Raw genomic sequence first — 25,131 nt, forward strand, 5'->3', positions numbered from 1 at the left:
GGCCAGATGTGATTGTAGAATCATATCTAACTTGATAATTACACTGTTTTAAACAGGCTCAGCTTAATCTCCAATGGCTCGATTCAGTCAAATTGTTTTCGTCCATTCCTCCCTATCTGAAATCAATATAAACTGACATTTCAGTACAAGAACCAGTTGTCTTCATTTTTATAGATAATGATCAAATATTTTGCTGCTTACCTTAGGATTCTGGCTATGGTCTGTCAAGGGTTTCTTGTAATGTCAAATAGACTGTTGTAAAAAATCCAAAAGTAAATAGGCTTGTCTAAAAATGTACCCAAGTTATCTTCCTTCAGTACTTCCAAAATATGTTGAAGCTCAAATCTTGATGGCTGGGTCATGGAACAACTGAATAACTAGAATGGTTTATAATTTTTAGTGGATTTTTTTGTCATAGTAACAAATTTTATTGTGAGAAATGATGAGACTGTAAAGACTGTGAAACAGTTAGATATCCCAGTAAAGGGAAGAGGCTGCAAGGAGTCTCCAGTTTAAGACACGTTTCTACTTGTTGCCACAGCAAAAAAAATATGCTGAAGCTTGCACCTATTTTGCTATCTTCTCATGAATTTTATAAAATGCTTCCAACAAGACTGAAGGGATTCCTTGAAACAGAATTGCTATATGAAGATCAATTTGGGCATAGCAACAGAATGAGCTGTTAATTAACAATAAAATAAGCATTTTATAAAAGATATTGAAATTGCAAAACTGAAGGGCTGTATCTTTAGTGAGGAAGGGGAAGAGCCTTTCAACATATTTTAACAAATCAGTAAAATATTCTATCCAGTATTTTATGTGAGGAAATGGGGGAGGGAGGAGACGGATGCAGCTGGGGCAGTGGGAGCTGCTGGGCGCTTCCTTTTCCTCTTTTCCTCCAGGCCCTTTCTGTCCCTGCCTGGCAGCTTGCATGGGCTGGAGCAGCAGCTTCCATCCCTCAGCCCACACAGAAAGGGCAGTGAGCTGCAGCAGTGTTTGTGCTGCCCAGGCAGCTCCTGCAGGTTTCCTGCAGCCCCAGGAAGCTCAGCTGTGGGCAGGGAGTGCAGCAGGGCCCGGGTGAGGTGAGGGCACGGGGGCATTTGCCAGCCTTCCTGTTGGACTGGGCAGCACTGCAGGAGAAACAGCCCCTGGGAATAATTCCCCCAACAGCAGCCACAGGAATGATAGAGGGTATCATTTTTGTGGGGGCTTTCAGACGTGCTGAAGGACAACTCCAGCACTTGGGTTTATTCACAGCTTTAGCAATCAGTACAGAAGGCAGAAGGCACCCTTCTGGAGGTTTCAGGCTTTTAGCACTAGTGAGGGGCTGCACATCTGTGATCTGAATCACTTATTGCAGAAAATAACCACAGAATAAACCAAAATTTCTAGAACGTAAAGATTATGTGCTGCTATTTGAAATCACTGAAAGGCTGGGTTTTTTCTTCCTGTACACTTTATGCTCGGCTTTTTCAGTACCTTAACAAAATTGTTAATGCAGGGAAGATCGTTTTGATCCAGCAGTTTGACAGTTGTGCTCTGCTTTAAAACAGTATGAAAATGTCTCAGCTTAGTATTTTTTAAATTAGGCAATTAATAGTATACCTACCAAATTACGGCATTACTGGCCAATTTTGCTTTGGAGAAGCATCTCAGGATACTTGTTTTTTCTGTGGAGGACACAGTGCAGCACAAGTCTCCAGTTATTAAGGGGGACAGAATGAGTCTGTGGTTAGGACAAGATGTTTGGCTTGGGTTAATCCTCGTGCTCTATAAGACTGCAACACATAAACAGTGGTACTGCCATCTGACTGAGCTAAATACTAACCAGGGATCAGCCTGAAAATTAATACAAAGGGAGAAATATTGCTTTTTTGGCAATTTTTTTGAGTCTCTGTTTAAGCTCACGGAGGTTCACCTGATTCTGTGTCTTGTCAGACATTGGTGGTTACAGGAAGTGAACTTGAGGTTCTCTGAAGAAAGTTGCAGAGGGGCCTGAGTGTGCCCAGATTTCAAAATCAGCATGTTGTAGATGTTGGACTACTGATATGTGCAAACAGTTATCTCTAGAGAATTGGCTTTATGGAGGACCACAGTGCTTTGCCAAATGACATTGTGTTTGGCTGAACAGTTTGAACAAATTGTTTCTTTTGGAATTATGACCAAAATAAATGGAATATTTAACAAAAGAGTTAAAGACACACTTTGTGCAAGACAAAGCATGTGACCAATTTCTGTGCTTTGCTTTAAACAAAAAAGTCTGTATCATGTTGCTAAGAGACAAGCTGGAATCTGATAGTCAACGGCAAAATATTATGTTTTATTCACATAATATGTTTTAGTGGGTATCTGATTGTTCATTTTATTCAAGCAACATCTCTGAGTGTTACATTCTATGGGTTTGTTTTTTTTTTTCTGAAAAGCTCGATTTAGGATAGTTATACCCTAATAAGTCTAATTATAAATAGTAGATCAGCATAAAATATTAAAAGCAATAATATTTAATTTTCTATGTGTTCAGTACTATTTCTTATCTTTTTTTTTTTTTTGATAATAAGTCTAGTGTCACAACATTTTCCCTTTTCTCCCTTTTTTCCAAGTGCATCTGGGTTACAAAAACAAGCATTTCTTTGAAGCCCAATTGTGGGTCGTTAATGTTAACACCAAGTTCTAACTGTGGAAAACTGGCATAGTTACAGCTTGTGAAGGAAGTTCCAGTTGCTAGCAGCACTCACATTACTGGTGAAGTTCTTTCCATCATTTCTGACCTTAAGACATAATTAGATGTCTCATTTTAGTTTGTGATATATTCTCACTGGACTCAGTTTCTGAAAGCATTTCAGCTAGATGTGGGAAAGGGGTGTTAGGAGCATTAATGCCCCTCATTTCCATTAACACAGAGGCAGCAGAGCCCATCTGCCACCTCTGCCTCACCCAATGCACTTCCACTGTGGGGAAAGCCATCCTTGAAAGAAAAGGAAAAGGTGTTCAAATGCTGTAAACTGACCTCTTCAATACAAAAAGCAATCATTTGCTACTTGTATTTTTAACAAAGTAAACTTTCTTCTACTGACTTAATATTGCATCTTTATTCAACAATTATTTTTTTCTTATTTTAAAAGCTTGAATAAGTTTGTTAATCATACAAAAGAGAAAATGTCTTTTTGAAATGTTTGTATAAATTTTGAAATTCAGACTTGTACCACTAGATTTTTCTATTCCAGAGCTTTATCTTCTCTCTTGTCTTTTTGCTATGTTCAACAAATATCCTTACATAGTTCTTGTCTAATCTGGACTTCCTGTATGGGAATTACGCTTTACAGTTTAGAGAAAAATAGGAAACTTTCTGATTAGGGTTGTTCTCTTCCCCTGAGAAATATGTTTCTCTTCTGTTACAAAGAAATTCTGGAAAAACTTTAAACTCGGTATCAGTCCTTTCCTGCATTAGGTGGTAATGGGGATAAGGGATGAGGATTATAGTGCAGAGTTGGTTTAGGGCAAGTATTATTTATTTAGGCAGCTAATCAATATTCAGTCTTGAAAACACACAATTAAAAGGTGAAAGTAGTAGATGTTTGGCTTTGCAACAATCTAGGTTAAAAAGGACCTAAAGAGAGGTATGCAATCTTAGAAAGCCAAATATATCAAAGATCTTCCTGTCAGTACAGTCTTGCAGAAACAGCAGGAAGTGATGCCCAGGGTGTTTTGTTGAACATCCTAGGTGACCATTCTAAATGCAGACACTGGAGAGCTCTGTGGACAAAGGGAGTGCTCCATTGCCTGCCAGGATTTCAGTTAGTAGGGAGTAGTGAAAGAGAAGCAGGGAAACTGCAGGCACCATAGGAAGTGCAGATTTCCTCGGGCTGGGTGATAACCTAAGTGTTTACTCAAAGCTGGAAAAAACCTGTCTAAGACCTTGGCCACCTTGGCTTTGGAAGAAATCACAGACACAGCAGTGTTAGGCACTGACTTGCAAGCAAATAATGGAAAACATTGCCAGAAATCTCATCCCTACTACTAGGCTTTGGATGAGGGAAGGGCCAAGGTGGGAGATTGTACCAATAAACGTCTGTGTTTTGTATACAGTAGATCTTTACACAGGATTCTAGAACATGAGACTAGGACAAAGTGAAATACTGTTTCCAGAGAAAAGACAGAAAATGTTAGGGCTAGAGTTAGGTTTAAGTTAACTTGGCAAGCTGGGCAAAGAAAAAGCCAATTATCATCTTACATGGTATCTACAATAGTAATTCATAATGTTAGCAGCTGGACAGTTTTATCTAGTTTGTCAGATTTTCCTGGTCTCTGCAAAATGATGAAATTCTGCCCCTGAGATTTGTAGGTTTTTTTCTTTTTTTTCTTTTATTTTTTTCTTTTAAGAAACTAGAGAGTTTTTTGAATATAAAGAGCATGAGTCTCTCTGACGTGTAAGGTCCATCTTTGCCCATTCAGATGAGATTTTTTTGTTTTCATTGAATAATTAATTTTGTGTTTGTATATTATTATATGTATTTGTATTTTCCTAGTTTAAAAGCTTGAGCTGTAATTTTCAGTTCTGTGTTTTCAACTCAAGGCTACTATTCTTCTTGCTAGGCAGTTCTGAACATTATTATAAAATCTCAGTTCAGTCTGTTTTATTTTATAAAGGAAAATATCACCTTCTTTTTCAGTAAAAATACATGCAATGTAAAATGTTTTAGAAGAAATGGCCCTTCATAGATATTTTTTGTTCACAAGTTCCAGACAGTTTAATAAAAAAAATATTCTGAGTTGAACTGTCTTTTTTAGCCCTCTTTTTATAGAATTTACTGTAGATCTTCCAGAAAACTGGGCACAACCCAATGAAATTAGTATGTTCTTGATGCAAATGTAAGCCATCTTTTCAGTTTTCTCTAGATGGAAGTTTTGTTCCTTCTTAGAAAACACCGTGGTGAGATTTTTAAATGACAAGTGCAGGATAAATGACTCTCTCCTGACCTCAGTTCAGACATTTAAACAGAGATGGTTACTGCTACTGCCCAGGAAATTGTTCCAATACAAACAGGTCAGTGCTGTGCACTCTGCTTTTGGTGGGACCATGCCATTCAAAGGCAGGGCTATTATGGAACAGAAATGTTCTTTCAAGACTCAGTGCTTTATTAAGATTTCAGTGAGGATTAATGCTAGGCATTTAAGCTTTCTATTTCCTCCATAATTATTTTGAATTTTCACTAGCCCACTTTTTCACTGTGAGTTTTCAGGCTGTGAGATATGTTTAATCTAAAAAGGGGAGTTCGTAGCATTTAAGAAGTACACCACTTGTTCTTTTCAGCTTAAAACTCTCAGGACAAGGCAACCACCCTGTCTTAAGGAACAACACCCACTGCCATAGTTTATGTTTTACTGCAGTCCCTCTCCAGTAACTCCCTATAGGTGCCACATCTGCCTCAAGCCTTTATCGTTCAGAGCCATGAGCAACATACAAGGTGACCTGTAAAGTCCCTGCCAACCCAACCCATTCTGTGATTCTATGAACCTAATTTTTTGGGTCATGTAGGTAACTGTTTCTTGAGCTAGTCTCTTTTTACAGATTACAGAGAGATGAAGATTGTGTAGAAGAGACCTCCTCTGAAGTGATACCAAAACTTCCAGTATTGAGTGATGACAGACACTAACTCCAGGGGAAGGGGAACACTGCTGGTGTTAGCACAGGTAATCCCAGTGGGAGCACATCTTAGGAACCAAATACTCATTCTGAGTCTCCCTTTAGTAATTTTTTTTTTTCTGAAGACATTCTCTGAAATTACTACAGCATAAACATGAAAGCAGATGCTAAAACATTAGGAAAAGTTTACCCATTGCTATGGGATGTGCATTCCAACTCCTTCATGCAGTGAGCAGTTTCTTTTATGGCTGCTTTCTGGTTATATCAGTAAGGCTTAGAAGGTATTTTGATTCCTGTGTCCTAAGAACAGGAAACAAAGAAAGGCATCAGGGGCAGTGTTAGTTGGTCATTTACTAATGGATAAGACACAGAACATACATTGTTTTTCCTGAAAGCTGATTTGCCTCTCCTCTCCATGTTTGAAAAGCTTCAGATCTTAGATGCTTATTTTAGTAAGAAATTAACAACCTGAAGTTCCCATTACTCTCTATTGATTCTAAAGGGGTTAAGAGTTGACTGTCTCAGATTTAGACTTTTAGTTGAGCCCTTCCCTGTACTTCCTATTAACTACTATAAACAGTTCAGAAAGAACTGCTCAAACTCATTAAGTAGAAGAAAAAAAATATGACCTGTCCTATACAAGTCATATCAGGAAGCTGAAAAACTTTACTGAATACAGAACCTTTTTGTCTCATCCTAACCAAAACTGTCACAATTTCATAATGGGCAGATTAAGGAATAAAAAAAAAGTCCAGATCCAAGAAAGATCATGAAAACTTGTTCAACTACCTGCAAAGTAGTTTCAAAGAACCACAACCTGCAAAGCAAGCAGGAACAAAAATGAACTATGTGTACTCTTTCTGAAAATGTAAGCAATGGATGAAATTTTACTCTTTTTAAAAATTTATTTTAAATTTTTTGTGAGAAATGCAGCTGTTTGTACCAAGTGATAACACCAAATGCCCAAGGTTGTGTTCTGACAGTAGGATGATGGTTTGTATCCAATGACCTTGTAATGGAGGATGCAGTCTCCAATGCTTTCCCTCTATTACCCAACTCAAAACATACAAAAAGAGGCAAAGAAAAAATATCTATTGTTTGATTTTCTTAGCAGTGGTTTTCATGTGTCCTTCAGCTTTCTGGGTAATTTGAGACCAGCTTTCTCCGCCTCTGCAGAATGATCTTATTTATTAGAGTCTGTGTCACTCACAGTACCTGGCAGTGCAGTGCCACAGATATAGAGAGCTCCTGTTTACAGGATGTGCAACTTGCCTGCAGAAATTCCAGGAAACAGGCAGCTTGCTGTGACCTCAGAGCAGCCATTTCAATTTACCACAAGCCATCTGACAATAGAATTCTATTTACATGATACACATGTTCACTAGGCTTTTTATTGCTCTCTGTTAGTCACAGATCATGAGAATATAATCTCCTACTCACTGAAGTTCTGACTTCTGATTGAGTGATTTCTCATTCCACTTTTCAATCAACAGCTTCTAAAAGTATCAAAACCACACTTGAAGTAAAAGCTTTTGCCAATTTCTTCTTGCTTCTTCAGAAGGTCATAAATAGTCTTTGTTCTTATCCCAAATATTATCTTAAAGGGACAAATGATTTCCATTGTAAATAATTAATCTGACAGCATTTTCTGACCATGCTCATTCAGGTAAAGAACAGCTCTATATATTATGAACTAAGCCTTTATTTAGACAAAAAAAAATTCTGAAAGTTACTACTCACATTATTTTTAATGCAACAGTTACTTTATAGGCACTGAGAAAATGAAAACTGATCCCCAGAATGCCTCTACCAGCCTCAATAAGCAGACTCCATTCTGATAGTTCCTGTTACATGTGAGTAGGAACTATTTTCTCTGAGCAAAACCATACCTAAATGTGTCCCAGGAGGCATTCTTCAATACTTGCTGCACTCACGAGAATGTGCTAAATGACTCTGTCCAAATGATATTTTTTAATTGTGATTTTTTAAATTGTGATTTTTATTCCTTTTTTTTCACACAGTTGGTCAATATGCTTGTTATAAAATAAAAAGTAAAGTAGCCATGTGCAGTAGTGACTCTCATCACCTCCTGATTGTGCTTTTCCTTGTTTCCTGTCTAGCAGGAAGGGAGGGAATAAGAAGACACAAAGCACTGACTGTCTCTGCTTAGGTAATGGCAGATTTAGAGATTTGCTGAGATTCAGGGAAAGTGAAAGAAATATTATGTACATACTGAGATCTTTTTTTTTTTTTTTTTTTTTTGGTGGTAAAATGCTCTGTTCTCCATTCCCTCTAAGATAGCCTTTTTTGGCCAGTCATGTCTATAGCTCTCACTTCTGTGTTGAAATTTGTTCAATTCTCATGTTGCTTGAAGAGTGAAAAAGTCAGCAATTTATTTTTAATGTATAGATTTGTTGTGTTAATATTGCTGTTCATTAAACATCAGGAATGGTTGCACTGATCATTTAAAGACCGTTTGAACTACAAATGAACCCATTATGATTTTACTGTGAATGCAAAATTACCAGAAAGTATCAAAGTCTTGTTAAAATTTAATAAGATGCTTGGACTTTTACAGTCTGGCAATCAATTTTGGCAAAACCAGATGTATGTTCTGAGTAGATCCGATGATGAACTTTGTCATATCATGATCTCCAGGATTGTCCCTTGGTAGTTTTTAACATATTTCTGATCACTTAAATCTGTAAGGTAATTCATTTCCACAACCATTTTTGTGTTGCTCCAAATGGTCTTTAGCTGTCAAAATATGTAACAACCCATCACTTTGTTGTAATTTGACAGGCCAAAATACTCAAGATAGCAAGATCCCTCCCTGCTCCTGCACCACCAGTAAGATTGTGTCCTGGCAACTGTTTGGCTCCTACTATAGATTCCAGAAATCCAAGTGCTGCCTGAAATATTTTATTCCCTCATTCTGCCATTGTTTTCCTTCAGACTCGGTATCTCCGGATGTGCCTCCAGATCTTGTGTAAACAGATTGAGTCTTTGTTTATTTTTGAAATAAACAGAATCCAACCACAGTCTGCCTAGCCAACATCTTCTAACTGGAATGGCATCTCTGTTCCCATAAAGAACTCAACAATTTTTAAAAAAGCATAAGCAAATACAAGAATCAGCTGCAATGAACACTTGCTGAACACTGTGTGTGTGTGTTCCAAGATTTCTTTTATATTTGTCTTTACTCCATAAGTGTTAAAGAAAAAAATCTTCTGCAATGCCTGTGACAATGCTGATTGAAAAAAAAATTCTCAAACTAGGAAACGTCATAAAAAAGTTCTTTGCAGATCTGCAGCTTTTGTTTTGCCCTTAATGACTGCTCCTTCTTTCTTATTGAAAGAGATTTTGTATTTTTTGCAGCATTTTAGCCTATTACCAGGGAATTTGCTCGTTTGAGGGATATCTAGACTCATGGTCACTGATAAGATCCTAAGGGCTAATACTCCCATCAGATAAGGAAGATGTTTCACTGACCTCCATTCTCTGAGTTCAATTTCCTTACTGAACTGAGATAACAACTATGACCCATACTTTCTTAGTCCATTAACAGCTGGAACTACAGGACCACTTCAAATACTTTGTATAGGTTCCTCTTGACCTAACAAGTTTCCCTCCCCACAACATAAGCTTCAGTAATCCAGAAACAACTAAGAAGGGGCTCCTAAATGGATCCTCTCATCCTGGCAAATATGTATCTTGCAAAATTCCACCTTCATTTGATATTTTATCAGCACATGAAATCTGAGAACTAGAAAGTTTTACATAAATATTTCTAAATATAAATATTTATTTATAAATAAATATAAATAACTTCTCTAATCAAGAGAAGACATCTGAATTTTAATCTCAAGTCTATTCAAAAATGAATGTTTCTTTTCACAGCACTAATAGAATCAAATGTTTCTTGGACAACTTACAAATAATCTGAATTGCTTATCTGAATTTGAACTTATTGCCAGTTTGTACTTGCATTGTTTTTTAACAAAAAAAAATGGTATTAATTTCTGAGCCTTCTTTCCTGTAAGATGACCTTATAGCATTTTTTCCAAGTTCGTGCTTTGTTTCTGTTTCCCCACCAGGTTTCTTTCTCATCTGTTATTATTAGTCTGGCTCATTTTTCCTCATCAGTCTTCTCATCTACCCAGAGCATTCACAGCTTTTAGTTTGGAGAGACTGCAAATGGCACTAAAGGGCAGAAAAAAAATTGTTTTTCCTTTATTCTATTGTTCAGACCTGCTTCAGGGTTACTGTAGGGCTGGCTGAATGTATATATTGGAAAGAACTATTGGCATCAGACAGCTCTGAAGATTATTTCTCCTGCCTTTTTCTGTTCAGATAAATCAATGTGGTGATTAAGGCTAGGTGAATGATAAAATTGCTAACAGGAAAGGCAACTCAAAACAGTTAATACACATTAATAAAAGGGAAAAAAAGCTTTCTGCTCTGAAGATCAATGGAAGGATGCAGGACAGAACTCACATAAAAGCCTCTCAGGTTATCCATACAGCAAAGAACACTCAGAAAATTCGACCAAGACTGTAGGAGTCCATTAATACTCATCAGGATTCGTGACAGAAAGTAACATAAATGGCTGAACTCTTAAGGCTTCGAGACCAGTTTGCTCCCTGCAGAAAGATAAACGTAGGCACTTTTGGGAAATGCTGTTGCAACATTTTGTCAACCATGTGCGTGTGCCAGTGCCAGGCCTTCTTCGGGGAAGGTGGTTGTACTTGGAGCAGACCTGGAAACAAAGCAACTGTAACTTTTGCTCACACTCTCAGGGTGTCCCACACTGCTGAGCCCCATGTCCAGCATCCATGGCAGTTTCACAGGACAGAAGTGGCACAAACTCTGAGGTTCTCCTCATGTCTGGGTTCCTCTTGGCTGGCAACAGGCAGAGATTTTGGATATGCCTCTTTGTAGCCTTTAGCAGCTGATAGGGATCAGTGTCTCCATCCTGTCTCACCTCTCTAAGTCATCAGGATTTCTTCATTGCTCTTCTTCTCCAGAACAAGAGAAGTGTCTTGCAAAACTGCACACAGATGTGCTGGGTTGGGTAATTTGGATGCCAATAGCATAGTCCGAGGTAAGAACTCTTTTGCTGCTGTGTGCCTCATTCAGCAACCCCATGCCCAGAAATTACCATTCATTCTCCATTCACAGCAAATTCCAGCCCTTCTATTACAACTGTCTACATCCAGAGGTAGAGAAAACATTCTAAATAGCAAGCATACCCCAAACCCACACAGCTCTGCTGATGGATGGGGCGGGTCACTAGTGATAAAGAACTGTGAAAAGGCTGAGATGCTCAAAGCCCTCTTTCCCTTGTTCTTTACTAGCAAGGTCAGCACAGAGCCCTATGCCTAGTTTGGCAAGGTTCGGAGAAGGAGACTTCAGCAAATTTAGCAAATTACATGTTTGCAAGTCCTTAGAGCCGAACAGGAACTGCTTGCAAAGGTGCTGACGAAGGTGAGTAACTTCATTGTGCTGCTTCCTATCACCTTCTAAAGGCTGTGGCAATCAGATGGGATTTCCAGTTTTTGGGAAAAAGCAAATGTGACATCCATCATCAAAGCAAGGTGCAGGAAACTGCAGAGCAGTCATCCTTACCAAGTATCTCTCTCAGAGGAGATAATGAAGGAAAAGTTTCTGGCAGCCATTTCTGGGATGACAAAGGAGATGAGTCACTTCTGAAAACCAGCACAGTTCCACCAACAAAGCTGCCTTTGGTCATGAGAGAGTTGGCTCTGTGACTGAAGTGATAAGAGCAGCACATACTGATTTCAGCAAGGGTCTTTTGATGTGACATCCACAGCATCTTTGCAGTCCAGTAGGGACTGGGTAAGTAGATGAGGTGGATGGCAGTCTGAACCACTCTACTTAAAAAGTATTGGTGACCAGTCTGAAATGAAACTGGCATCTGGTTATGAGTGATGTTCCTCAGGGCTGAGTAAGGGAGTTAGACCAGAGGAACTCTAGGGGTCATACATTTTTCTCTGGTTCTGTGATGAAGCCTGCAGGGCTCTCCTTAGAATTAGGGTCCCCATATTGAAACCACAAATTATTTAGGCTTCTGTGGATTAATGGGTTAGGCTGCAGCCTTTCCTTGATTCTGAGCTCATGCAGCTGATTCAGCATGATATGAACTGGCACTGCATCGTGAAGCATTTCCAGCTTAGAAGCTTCTCACTGCAAGATCTGCTATGGTGTCCTGACCAGCAGTGACATCCCCTCAACTCCAGAACAGAGACATTGCTTGAAAACAATCCATTCCAGGCTTGAGAATTTGGGGACTTGAAGTTAAAAGCAGGAGGTGAGAATGAATCAATACCGAAAGAGGACTTTTATTAAGGACCATTTATTATTTTAGGCCCACATCGTTTTTATTGGAGCGTCCCCATCTCACAGCTATTCTGATGCAGAATAGGCTTTTCTTTACAGTGCTTGCGCAGTCTGGGTCTTTTGACTTCACTAACTCTCAGTTAAAACAATTCACACTTGCTCAGGAAACTTGCCTCTTTCATGTGCCCTTTATGCATTCCACTCTCTTTGTAATATAACATTAACTAATTAATTAAATTAACAGCTGGTTTCTTTGTTTCCATCTGGGAAATTTACTCTGCTCCAGCTCCCCTCCCAAAAGTTAAACAACACTGAACAAGCTTTCTTAAGATACAGGCTTTTCATTGTTCTCTTTGCACAAGATCTGGTCAGATACTGTTGGTCTTTAAAAGCTGTTGTATTCACCAGCAGAAATGGTAACGCCATGCACAGACTTCACAATTCAATCATTAGCTTTAGAACACATTTTCCAAATCTTTATATGCTATATGATCACTTTTAAGTTTTGGTATTTTTTCCCCATAAAAATATGTTTCAACTGGGATGGAGTTTGCATGCCAACTATATTAGTAGAGAAATTGTTTCCTGCTGCATTTAATAGTACTGTAATGATTTCAGACTTAGCTTTCCAGATTTTGCTGACCCACAGAAGCAGCCTGTACAACTCCATTTCGTGCTCCTGTCTCCTGCAAGGTCTACATAGCAGGCAAAGGCTTTTCTCAAGGCTCTTTCAACCCCTCTTCTGTTATTTCTTAGGTAATTGCAATAGTTAATAGAAAATGTAATGTTTATATAGCTTTTAGCACCTGTGTTGCATTTTTTTTCTCACGTACTGTGTATCTAAGATAGTAGATTGAATCTGGTCTTTAAAGACTGTGTTATTCTCGTTAAATGGCTCTAAACGGAATGCTGTAAAGTCCTGCAGGTTTGGACACGACAAAGCACAGGCTTTACTGCCATTCAGTGGCTTGATGGAAACATCAGCAGCAAAAGTGGGTTTTTTTGGTAAAGATTTTAAGCACAATGAAATCACGGTTGAATCTTTGTGAAGACTTAGTTCTCCTGGTTTCAGTTGTGTGAGATCAGATTTGAGACTCCTCCTTTTCTCGTTTTGTCGATGTTTTGAGAGTGCTGTAGTACACCCGAACCTGAACTTCAGGCAGCTCTCCTCAGGTGTGTGCCCTGGCAGTGCGATAAGGGCAAGTTTAACAAAGTCCAAGGTTTTGCCCTGCAGCTAAAACATCTTATATTCACCTTGTGCCTTTCCCGGGTCCGGCCCAGCCGGTCTGGATCAGAGGGGTTCCGGGACACGCCGGGCGGCGCGGGGGTGCCGGCGCTCCGCGGGTCCCGGCGCGGGCTGGCGGGGAGCCGGGCGGGACCTCGCACCCCGACAGGAGTGCCCCGGAGCCCGGCCATGCAGGCACCTGCGGCTGCCGCCGGTCCTGCCCCGTCCTCTCCGGTCCGGTCCCGTCCGGGCCGCGCTGTCCGGGCAGCGGGACCGCGGCCGCGCGCCGCTGCCGCCCCCTCCCCGGTGACGTCACCGCGCGGTGACGTGTCGCCCGGCGGCGCGGGGGCCGCCGGAAGCGGCGGGAGGCGGCGCGGGGCCGGCGCGGAGCGGAGCGGAGCGGGTTGGTGCCGCCGGAGCGGCAGCGGCGCAGCGCGGAGCTCCAGCCCTGCGTTCCCTCCTTCCGTCCTTGTGTTCCTGCCTTCGCTCCGCGGCAGCGCCGGTACCGATGAGCGGGCTCCGAGGGCCGGGCGTACGGCCGGTGCCGACCTGCCTGCTGCTGCTGGGGCTGCTCCTGCCCGCCGCCGCTGGCGCGGGGTGCGAGCTCGAGGCTGCGGACGGCGGCGGCGGCCGGCGGGGAGGACGGTGCGGCGCGGCCGGCTCTGCGGCGGAGCCGGTGACAGGTAACGGCCCCCGCGCGTCCCGCCGGCGGGCGGCTCTCGGTACAGGGGTGGGACGCCGCTCTCCCGGGCGCCTCCGAGCCGCCTCCTGCCGCCGCGGGGCCGGGCGCGGTGCGGCTCTGCAGAGGGCGCCGGGCCGGTCTGCAGGGGGTCCGGCTGCGGCGGCGGCACTGCGGTACTGCCCGGCGCGGCCCTTCCCGGGAAGCAGCCCGCCGCAGGATGTGTGCAGGATCCTGTTGAATAGCGATATTGTTGAGATCCGGAGCCGCCGCTTCCGTGTCGGCTCCCGCGGTGCCGCCCGTGCCGGTGTCCGGGGCGCCGCCAGCCGCGGCCGAGCGCGCCCGCCCCGGCGCCGCACCCCGCACGGCCCGGAGCCGGCACGGGCAGCGCGCCGGTCCCGCTGTGTCGCTGCTCGGCTCCTGCAAGGCACAGTGGCCATCCCTGCCCCCAGGGGGGTTTAGTTCTCAGAGAAAGGGGAAGCATTCCAGCCTTCGCTTAATTCTTTAAAGAAAAGTCACATTACCGTACTTAGGGCAGTTGGGAATGCCTGCAATTAAACCAGCGGTTCTGCTGAAACATTTGAAATAATATAATTTCAGCAGGCTTTGATGGCTCTGAATTGCTTATACGTATGCTGAATCTATCTTGTAATGAGCAGGAGGAAGCTTTACTGCCTCTAGACAGTTCACTTAGCAAAATGGGATTTGTATGTTAGGAAATTCTTGGAAACATTTAGAAGTTTGTCCAGTCTCATAATGTGCTTTTCAAAAAGCTCTGTAATTGAAAGGAAGAACTTGGAAGGTGGACGAAACAAGAAGAACCCATATCCCTTCAGAATCAAAGTAGTGTGCGTTTCTCAGAGAAAAACTTGTGATGTTGTTTGGAATATTATTGACACCCTGAATGGAAAGTGTTGAACTTCAGCTGATGACACACACCTAGGTTTCTTCTCTGCCCAACACCTTGAGGACATGAATTTTAGTTAGAATTAATGAAACTTCAGCAGTAGTCATGACATAACTCCAAGGTAGAGATGCAAGGCTACGTGATCTAGCGGGGAACGCGACATTCCTGCAGTGTGAATTGTCCAGACTGTTGGCTTGCAGGATGAACCGAAGGAAGCTGGAACATCCGCAGTCTGTGGAGCAGCAGTTGTACCTCCCAGGGGTGTTGTGGAAGTGCTGTATCAGAACAGCTCTTTCTGCTTTTTGATTGTGATTGATCTGGTTGTAGGTGGTGTTAAGCGGTTCTTACTATGAATACTGCTGATGCTGTCTACATTTTGTGCTTAATCAATTTTGATGTGCCAGTCTGTATGGAAAAAACCAAATTTTTTTAATGTTTTATGGACTGTGAAGGTACTGAGATGCCTATCAGTGGTGTTCTCTTCCACTTTGTAGTGACTGGTGAAGAAGAAATACAATTATTTGAGAAATCTAACATGCTCTAAGGGGATTTATTGTGTTACATGACAATATCCTCTGGAAAATACATATGCTTAAAAGCCATCTTACAAACCGTTTTAAATTTTAGGAGGTTTCAACATAGTTCTGTGTTCATCCACATGTAATAAATACATGTTTAAATTTCTCATGGAGGTTGTTTGCCTATCTAACTAACTCTCAAATAGTTTTAAGTTATTTTTTGCAAAGCTGGAAGAACTCTTGAGCATTTGGAAAACAACAGATGGCTTTTTCAGGGGGTGATTTTAGTTATATTATCTATCATTTTCCTAAAAGGTGAAAGTTGCAAATATGCTGCTGAGTTAGGAGAGAATATTAACACTTGTCTGGAGAATAACAGAACAAACTCTTAATTCACTAATTTTGACTGGTTTGAGAAGTACAATCCAGAAGATAAAAAGTTGATGCCCATAAAATGCTGTGCTAGGAAGAGGCTATGGGATGCTTAGATAGAGATGCTTGGGAAGCAGAGCTATAGGAAATAATTCAGGACTTCTAGTCACTAATTGGTCCGAATGAGAAACATGCAGCTGGCAAAAGTAGATGCCATCCTTGGATATGTTGATTGAGTTTAAAGTACAGAAGGTTTTTTTATTTTTTCTTTTTTTTTCTTTTAATTTCCTTTTTGATTGCACTTTTGTGTCTAGGTTTGAGTATTAAAGCATGTGGCTTGAGAGGTTGAGAACCTATGAATAAATTTTTTTTATTTTATTAAAATATTGGATTATTTTGATGTGGTGGAAAAAGCTGTGGTATGGATATGTAAGAAATGGTTCACGGAAGCACTGCAAGTTTTTTAAAGCTTTTTTTTCTGGGTTTTTTTTTAACTTTCTTGTGATTGGGGTGTAGGTTAAGAGGAAGTAAATTTTTGTGGGTGTGATTTAGATTAAATATAGGCTGGAAAGTTTTTACCTATAACAGTCAAATTGTGTAGATTGTTAAACAGGTTCCCAGTATCAGAGGTTTTTATTGGCTTAGAGAGGAAGCTGGCAAAGATAATCTAGATGTTTGACAGAAAAGGGATGTGTGGTGATGAGTTTTAGGACTGAGGGAGAGCTTATGATTCTATTTTTGCCATATTTTATCAGATATGCAGGTATTTACTTAAATGAATATATAGATTATCATTACTGTTGTCTTTCCTGTGTGTGTGCCTTTTTCACAGTATTTTTAAATGACAGCTGAATATGTAGTGTGACTTGACTGTGCCTGAAGGTATTTAGTCATGATTATGAAAATTGGACCAGCAGAACTGTGTCTCCCTTGGAGGGAGCACCATGAGGCTGTTTGCTATTCACTCCAGCTCTGCTTGTTCACTGCTTAATTTGGTAGAAGGTTTTCAGGAACTTTCTGTTCTAAGCTTGAAGATAGCACTGGGTTTGACATTTTTATATTCACCCAATTTTAAGTTGCTTTGTAATTCTGGATTATTTTCATGTTTAAATTTAATCCATGATCATGGATTAGTTTGGCTGCCTTTGGGTGCAACAGAGATCCTGCACCTGTATTTGGCTAATAAATTTCTCTCTAATTATGTCTCACAATATTTGAGACCAGTTTTAACTACAGCACTGCATTGAAGAAATAATAGGCAACTTAATGTAACCTTTTTTTTTTTTAGTAATTCAAACATTTTTCTTTTAATTACATTTTTATTCTGGAACTTAGCCATCATATTAACACTCTGAGCTCTTCAAATTAATCAGGCTTTGGCATTTGAGAAGTGAAGGTTTCTGGAAAATGTGTTTTTAGCTGCAACTCTAGAGTTGGCTTAAGCTGTTCTAGTGTGGGTGGCTGTTTAAGTGGGGCTTTTTTCTCTGGATTGACCTCAGCTGGTCATGCAGGCAGTACTGTTACCAGAAGAGAGCTGGTAGGAGTAGTCATGCTCACCCCACTGCTGGAAACCCAGCGGGAGGGAAGGAGTTTCATGCTCCTCTCTGCTCTGTACTACCTGACTTGCCCTGGTGGTGTGATGAGCACTGTCTGTGGCTTGGCTTGCAGGAATGTGACAAGAACCACAGGCAGGAGGTAAAACTGAGTTTTTATCAGACTGTTTCCTAACTTGCTTTCAGCCTAGCTCCAGTGCAAAGGAGAGGGAGGACCCTGGTGTCAGGAGAGGGGAACAAGGATGGTCTGCTTCCTGTGATGGCACCTAGTGTGAACAGAGCTGTTCCTGGTTTTATCACTAAGGTGGCTGTGAAACTCCCATCAGTGACCTTTCTGGGGCTTGAATAATGCATTTGGAATGTGGTGGTTGTGTGTGAGACTTCATTGTATGGTGAGCTAATACAAAGAGGATGGTGAATTCGGCACGTGGTGAAATGCTTTTGCATGACTAGTTTGGCATGCACTTGTCCTAAAAGTTTGAGAGCTATGAGATTTCCATTGCTTTCTTAGTAAATTGCTAGTAGATTTCTCTAGCTATGGAGACTCAGCATTACAGTTTTGGGGTTTTTTTGGTTTTTTTTTGCAATTCCATTTCTTCAGTTTGCCTCTAGAAAAGCTCCTTGTTTCTGGTGGGAGGACTAATTTCAAGTCCTGTCTCTAAAGGGTGTTGACTTCAAGCTACTATTTACTTTTTGATAGCATCTCAATGCTGTCATTTGTCTTTGAAATAGAATGAGTTTCTCAGTTAAATTAAGTTTTTAATTTCTTAGCATGTTTTTTGTTTTTAGTGATGAAGAACAGAAGAAATTCAGGAGAGATCTGTGTTTTGGTAGCTCAGTCAGCAGTTGCATTGTCATAACTGTGAGATACAGTTAAAAAAGCTGTAAGTGACTGGATTTGTAGATAGTTTTGAAACAAATATTAATAATTAATAAACAATTAACCAGGAAAAATCCTGGCCTTTATGTAGCTTAGTGACATTGGACTCCCACTCAGAGATTAGACAGCAAGCACTTGTAACTTCCTTTGCCCTTAGCTGAGTTTTTTTGCCTTACAGCCTTCCAGTGTTTTGATTGTAACTCTTCAGTGCTTCTGCCAGTGTGTTCTGCACCTTCTGGTGTCCTGTGAGGATGTTCCTTCACCTCTTCTGAGGATTCATTCTGAGTGTTTTGATTTAGTCAGGTTATTTAGCTGGTATTTTTTTCTTGTGTTAGAGTAGTAGTATGTAGCAGACCCTTTCTTAATACCCCCAGTGTTGCTCCCTGGAATGCTGGAGCTCTGTCATCTCTCCAGCAGCAGGATTTTGTGTTGCCCTTTCAGCTGTGAGCTTTCTGAAGACAGCTCTGCTTTTCTGAGGACCTCCTACCCGATTCTGCAAAGCTGGGCCCACGCAGCCTGGGCATGACTCATTTTCTTCTGCCTGACTCCAGGGATGCTGATCTGTCAGAGCTGCCGTGTGTTTGTCAAAAGGGGACTGTGCCCAGTGACAGGAGCAGTTATCTTGATAAGATTTCCTATGATGATACTACAACTATGAAAATCACCTAAAAATACTGGGTTTTTTTACCATTTGCATGAAGAAAGCAGTTTGATAGTCTTCTAATTGATTTTTAGGTAATGTTCTCTAGCTTGGACATCTTTACATCTTTTTTGTGTTTAGTGTTCATTCTCAATCAATATTTAGGAAGAAGAATGCATAGTAAAGAACTGTGATGTGAGGAAGCTAAGAAAATTACTAGTGTTTTCTTTTATTTTTTGAAAAAAATTATTAGTACATGGTCAAAGATGCTTCAAAGTCAAAAATTTATTATTTTACATAAGTGCTGACTAATTTACTGCAGAAATCCTGATATATGAGAAGACTTCATTGGGATTAGTCTGTTACAACCTGTCTGTGAAACTGGCTTTTTGAAATACAGAAACTTGAGATATTTATCTTGACCACATAGGGAATGCGTAAAAAATTAATAAACACACAGTTTGTTGTTCTAAAAGAAGCATATACCCTATTTTAGAAACCAAGGTAAGTTTCAAGTTATTACATAAGTTAGTGTTATTCTGCCTTTGGTTACTACTAAGTAGTGCCAGTTCCTATGGAAACTGCATATCTGAAAGAGGAGGGGTGAATAAAATTATAATGTGGTGTTAGAATTTAGAATCAGCACAAACAGAATGTGGTGATTGTCAGAAAATTTGCCCTTGTTCACTTGATTTCTCTGAGCAATTCAAACTTAACTGAAGAGAGTTTATTTATACCTTTCCTCCCCCTGCCCCTTTACTCTGGATCTTGCTCATTTTCCTTCAAATCCAAAAAATCCCTGGCATTTTTCAGAGACCTGGTAGAGGCAGGCGTCTTTAAATCTGTATAATGAGATGTAGAATTTTAACTAAAATTCATCTGGGAAATCGAAGATAATGTGCTTGTCAGTACAATTCAGAATTAAGAGCTCACAGCACTCAGAACTGTTGACTCATTCATTTCAACAGAATTCAAATTAAGAGGTAAGAGCCACTGACCTTTTTGATCTCATTCCTGCGGTGTCTGGCCAAGGTTTTTATATCAGGAGATTTTCTCTCCATGCAGGCAGTGTTCTGTTCCTGCAGGTGAATCTTCAGTGATTCCTGGGTGTTGAGATGGGAAGGGAACCATCACTGAGTTACTGCAGCTTGTACTGCAAACCACAAGCAGCACCACAGAAACTTGTGTAAATTGGAATTGTTGTTGAGGCAACAATTGGAATTGTTGCTGGATTGTGTTAAGCTTAACTTCTGCAGTAGCTCAGAATGTATAGCAATGCAAAGATAGCTTTGATCCTTTGCCTCTAGGCAACAGTTTCTGTTTCCTACCTTTTCTTATGCATCATAAATAATTTAAAAATTGTCAGCAGCCCAGCCTTCTGGTACTGTCTCCAGCTAAAATTTTAATACCTGATTTATTTTTTGTGTGTGCTGTGTTTCTGTAGTTAATGTTCATTTGTAAGAAATTGTCATGTTCTCAGCCTCAAGAACTGAGTTGTTTACTAAAAACAGTAGGTTACCTTAACCTATTTAAAGCTGTGTTTAAAAGCAAACAAACCTTCTGATAGAGTATTAGTTTAAGCAAGGTTGTCTTGAATAAAAATTTGCTTAAGATGTTTTGGTTTTCTAGGCTCTGTGTACTTTCTCCTTAAAAGGGGAAACTTGGTGAAAGTGTGGTCTGAATGCTCCTTCTCACTTTGTAGTTTAGAGTAAAGGAAGGGGTTAATTGTATGCAGTTATTAAACAAGTGTTAAACACATAAAGGAATAGTTTTTCTCAGTTCCATCTAGTGGCTCTGTGAACTGAATTACTTAAATTCAGTTTCCTGCAAGATAAATATGTTATTTAGAAAAGAAATTTTCACAAAAATGTTATTTTATTTTTAATAGTAAATAACTCCTTGTTGCTTCCCTGGATATTTGTCAAGAATATCTCCTGAATGGTGTGTTTTTTGTTTTTAAAATTTGTTTTTGTTTTGATTTGTTTTGTATGGTTGTTTTTTTTAAAATTATATGTAGCCTTGACAAATGAGTGAATGGCTCAATAAGTGATTATTTTTGAGATATACTCAGTTTTCATACAGAAGTATGTTCAGTGAGCTTTGGTGGGGAAATACAAGCTTTGACTAATAACTTTTGTCAGTCTGAATTTTCTTTTGTCCAAGCCACAGGCTTTACTTGAAATGCATTCCTCCCTCCTGCCCTCACTAGATGCATTAAGTAGATGAGTCTTCTGTTTTTGTGCTTAGATCTAAAGCATATAAAAAGAATATTTTCTCTGTAGTAGTCTGGAAATGACAAGCTTGATTAGTTTTTCCTCATTTTGAAGTGTTACACAGTATTTTCATTTGAAGAACAACAAACAAGAAGTACTATACTGTTAACAAATAAAAAGCATATGCAAATCAGGTGTTCTGTGATGATTTTTAAGCAAATATGAAAGGTAGTTATTCTGAGTAGGAGTCTCCCTTCTAGCATAGTTTTAATTCTAGATTGCTATATATAGAAGGTTGCAAGGTAACTTCTTGCTGTAACATTGTATGTCTATATGAAAATACTGCTGGCTTCAGTTGTTTTCATTGCTTGAAGTATTGAAAATTGTTTTGAAGTGAAAATGAAATTGCTTTTTTTTAGTGCCAAGTACTTTTTACTGTTTTGCTAAATATGAAATTTAAATTATATAATATCATATAGTTCCAAAATTTATATTGTTAAGTGTCAGGAAGGAAAAATATATTTATATCCTTTCCTACTGGTGGATTTTAGTTGCAAATGAAATGTATAGAGACAGTTCTGTTTTTCCCAGAGTGTATTTTTAGTTTTTTATTTGAAAAGCTTACCTTTGCCAGTATTTTTATGGAACCTGGCTGCCTCAGTCTCTTGTTGATACCTGGTTCATGTTCCCTGAATATATTTACTGAAACTATCTGTGCTGTAGGAGGTATTCTAGTTACTTTGGAAGCAGCACACTAAAATGTCAGTCTAAAATACAGATAAGAGCCACTGAAAAGGATTCCATTGCTTGAGTGTATGAGTGTATTCATTGGGATTGCACTCCAAGACTGCATTTAAAGTAAAGGGATGTTTTGGTTTTGGTCCTGTGAAGCTCCCCTGCTGCTGACTGGCTTTAGAGTGGCAGGGCTGGGGACCTGGAGCTGTGCTGCTGTAGGGGATGTTGGTTGGCCTTGTGGCTGCTTTACCTTGCCCTCGAAATGGGCTCTTTCTGCAGGAGGGGCTGCTCCTCCTGTGTGCTCGCTGCTTTCTCTGCCTCCCTGCCTGTTCTGGGTGTTCTCACTGCTCTCTTATCCTGTCTGCAGGTGTCTGCTTCGGGCAACTGATTGAGCTGAAAGCTGGGGTTTTTCATCAGAATCAGGTCTTTGCTTCAGTTCAGTGCACAGCTGCACAACAGCATCTTGTGAGGAGATAAAAGTGTTGGGGGAAATGATTATTAGCCATTTTAGTGGAAGCCTACACGTGCAAAGTAAACAGCAGTTGAGAAAAGTGGGTAGGGGAGACTTAACTTAAAAAAAGCAACATTTTACCCAGATGTTACCAGCTGTGGATCTGAAAAATGACATTCAGAATTGACAAGGAAGTACTTTGGCTATCCATAGCACTTGGGGAAGCTTTTAGATTAGCAGTAGAGCTGTGATTTTAGTAGGGCTCCTTAAAGAGATTAGTTATTGTAGATGATAGTAACTTTGCTTGCAGAAAAATGGATGGTTGGGAATGAAATTTTTGTTTTGGGAGTTAATTTGTTTTGTGCCTGTTGAGTTATTGTAAGAGAGTTTGTATCTCAAAATTAAAATGGCTTGGCCGGCATAATTATTTACTTCTATTAAGTGAAACTGATGAAATGAGATTTTATTAATACAGGATAATAAGAACATGTCCCATTCTGATTTGGCTGTAGATGTTTGTAAGCTAAAATCCCCACCTATCAGAACTCTAAATGCATCCAGTTGACTACTTTACTTTTATAAAAGAATCCAAGTAAAACTAGTTTGTTTTGTTTATTAAGTAAACATCCTAAGAAACTGTGCATCTGTGATGTGTTATTCTTTTGTCTCTGAAGCACTCGGAAGTTTGTTTTATGTTGCCTCATGCCTGTTTATAGTATCCCATGAACAGCAGTCAAGGCTCAGACTTCTCTTGATGTTGACAAGTGGTAAGAGTTCCTTATTCCAGCAGAGTGGGAGCTCTGTGTGTAGCCTGCTCTGTGATCAGGTTTCAGAAATCACAAAACAGCTGTGAACAATCCCAGGTGCTGTGTTGTCCTACTGGGAAGGAAAAGGATGCATCTTCACAGTTCTAGATGGTTACAAATGCAGCATCAGAAATGACTGGGAGCTTGGAGTGGAGTGGGGGGATGAACTGGGACTCAGTCTAAGCTGCTGTTGCTTGCACAGGTCTCTGAAAGTATTTCATGATGCTGTGTGACAGAGTGATGAGGTCGTGGTGTTGACAGGCAAAAGAGGAGTTCAGGGAGAGAAAAGAGGAGGGAGTTTACTTTAATGAGTGCTTTTGTACTATTCAGTGTATTCTTGGGTTGATTTAACTGATTAAATGGATCTCTGATTAGCTGTTATACTTGAGATTTTTGGAAGTAATTGTGGATTGTTCTTTGGAAAAAGCCTGGGTGTTGGTCAGGAAGAAATACTACAAATTATGAATACTGAGAAATCAATTGTCTCTTGAAAGGATATGTTAAACTAGAAAATACACAGAAACACAAAGAATATTCTGAGTTAGAAGGGATCTGGAGGGATCATAGAGTCCCTGCCCCTAAGTAAATGACCCATACTGTGACTAAACCCACATCCTTGGTGTTACTAGAGCCATGCTCTAACCAGCTGAGCTAAGATACTTGAATCAAGCTTGCCAGTGCTTTTATATACATATTTTTGTGTAAGATAAGCTAGTAGGAGTCCTTGGTGTTAAAGGACTTGCCCTGTGGCCATTGTTCCTCAGAAGCTAAAGGCAGCTGCAGTTTAGGCCTTCAGCATGTCTTCTTCCTCATGCTGAGCAGTTCAGTTGTTGCTGGAATAATACACTGCAATTAGCTAAGCAAAGGTTGGGTGAACACTGGGCTGGAAGCAAGGAAGGCCCAGAAGGTGGAGGGCGGGATGGAAAAGCCCTGTGATGGCCAAATGGGTTTCAAGTCTTAGGAGGGAGGTAGCAAGGGTGTGGTAGGCCTTTTTTGAAATAATGAGCACTATAAAGCAGGCTACTATAAGAAAACAAGTACCTATTTTCATGCTGTAAGACCCGGAGGCATTAATTGTAAAATCAGCAGAATGTTTGAAAATAGAAATATCCCTGCCCTGCTTCTCAGTTTCTAGGGTGAAATGGGAGAACATGTCTGCATGAACAGGTACGGTTGAGCTTGAAATCTCATTACAGTGGACTGTTTGTTAAAGAAAAATGTGTTGTTTGGGGGAAAAATTGTTGTTGCTATCACCCTGTGTACTGCATCATTTGCTGCTAGATAGTTCTTGGCAAGATTGAGTTGGGTGGACACCTTGGAGTAAGAGTGGCTATTTCATATGTTTTTGCTAATCTTCTGTGAAATTACAGGTATGATTGTGTTGTTTGAGACAAAACAATTTGACAGTATAGTTGTGATTTCCATGATTTTTCTTTTTGTGCAAATGTTGAGGGTTATTGCTAAAGTAGAAGGAATAAAGGTTAGAGTACTTAGAGGAGAATGTCATAATGTTGCAGTAAGCTGCATCATAATTTAGGTGCTTAGGTTTTGGGAGGTGTAACTAATTTGGTGTTTTCAGTTTGAGGACTAGCAAAATTTTTGCTGGCATTGACTTACTTTTAAAATTGATTTTACTGAACTGTGTTTCTGCTGTTGATTTGTATTGGTTCGCAGTCTCCTAACACTGAAATTTCTTTCCTGGCAGAAATTAGCAAAATCACAATGACTTTTTTGGTTTTTATTTTCTTACTTAGTTCATACTTAAGTTTTCTGTACTCAAAAGGCTGTCAGCAGCACATTAACATTTGTATAGCAGCCAAAGAACAAGACAGCATTGCCTTGTTGTCCAAATTATTGTTTTTATTCTTTTAATAGGAATGTAATAGTTGATTGTTCATTTGAATAGATGTTCTTTATGCTTTAGTAGAAATGTCTTAAGAAGTGCTTCTTTAATTCTGATAATTTGTTGTTTGCTACTGTGTTTTTAGGTTCTGTGAAGTGTTTGAGAAGACTTCAGGCAGAGAATAAGCATACCAACTGAATATACAGAGTTTTCAGAGTTCAGTAATAGTGTCACTGCTTAAAGATCACATATTGTGGCTTGCTGTCTTTGGTCTTTTGCCTTCAGGTCTGACTGTGAGTGCAGAT

At 40.0% G+C, this 25,131-nt stretch overlaps 1 protein-coding gene across 2 annotated transcripts in view; it reads left to right on the forward strand.

Annotated features, from left to right (window-relative positions):
• The first annotated feature begins 13,546 nt into the window (after positions 1-13,546).
• The window catches only part of STIM2 (stromal interaction molecule 2), a 70,084-nt gene continuing 58,499 nt past the window's right edge, over positions 13,547-25,131 (forward strand). Inside the window, exon 1 of one of the 2 annotated variants that reach the window (XM_074541832.1) lies at positions 13,547-13,912. In XM_074541832.1, coding sequence (XP_074397933.1) covers positions 13,738-13,912 — 175 coding nt within the window. In that variant the 5' untranslated portion in view covers positions 13,547-13,737. The remainder of the gene's footprint in view (positions 13,913-25,131) is intronic. The other variant, XM_074541831.1, reaches the window with a different exon arrangement.

Source organism: Zonotrichia albicollis, chromosome 5, assembly GCF_047830755.1.
Source record: "Zonotrichia albicollis isolate bZonAlb1 chromosome 5, bZonAlb1.hap1, whole genome shotgun sequence".
Classification (NCBI taxonomy): Eukaryota; Metazoa; Chordata; class Aves; order Passeriformes; family Passerellidae; genus Zonotrichia; species Zonotrichia albicollis.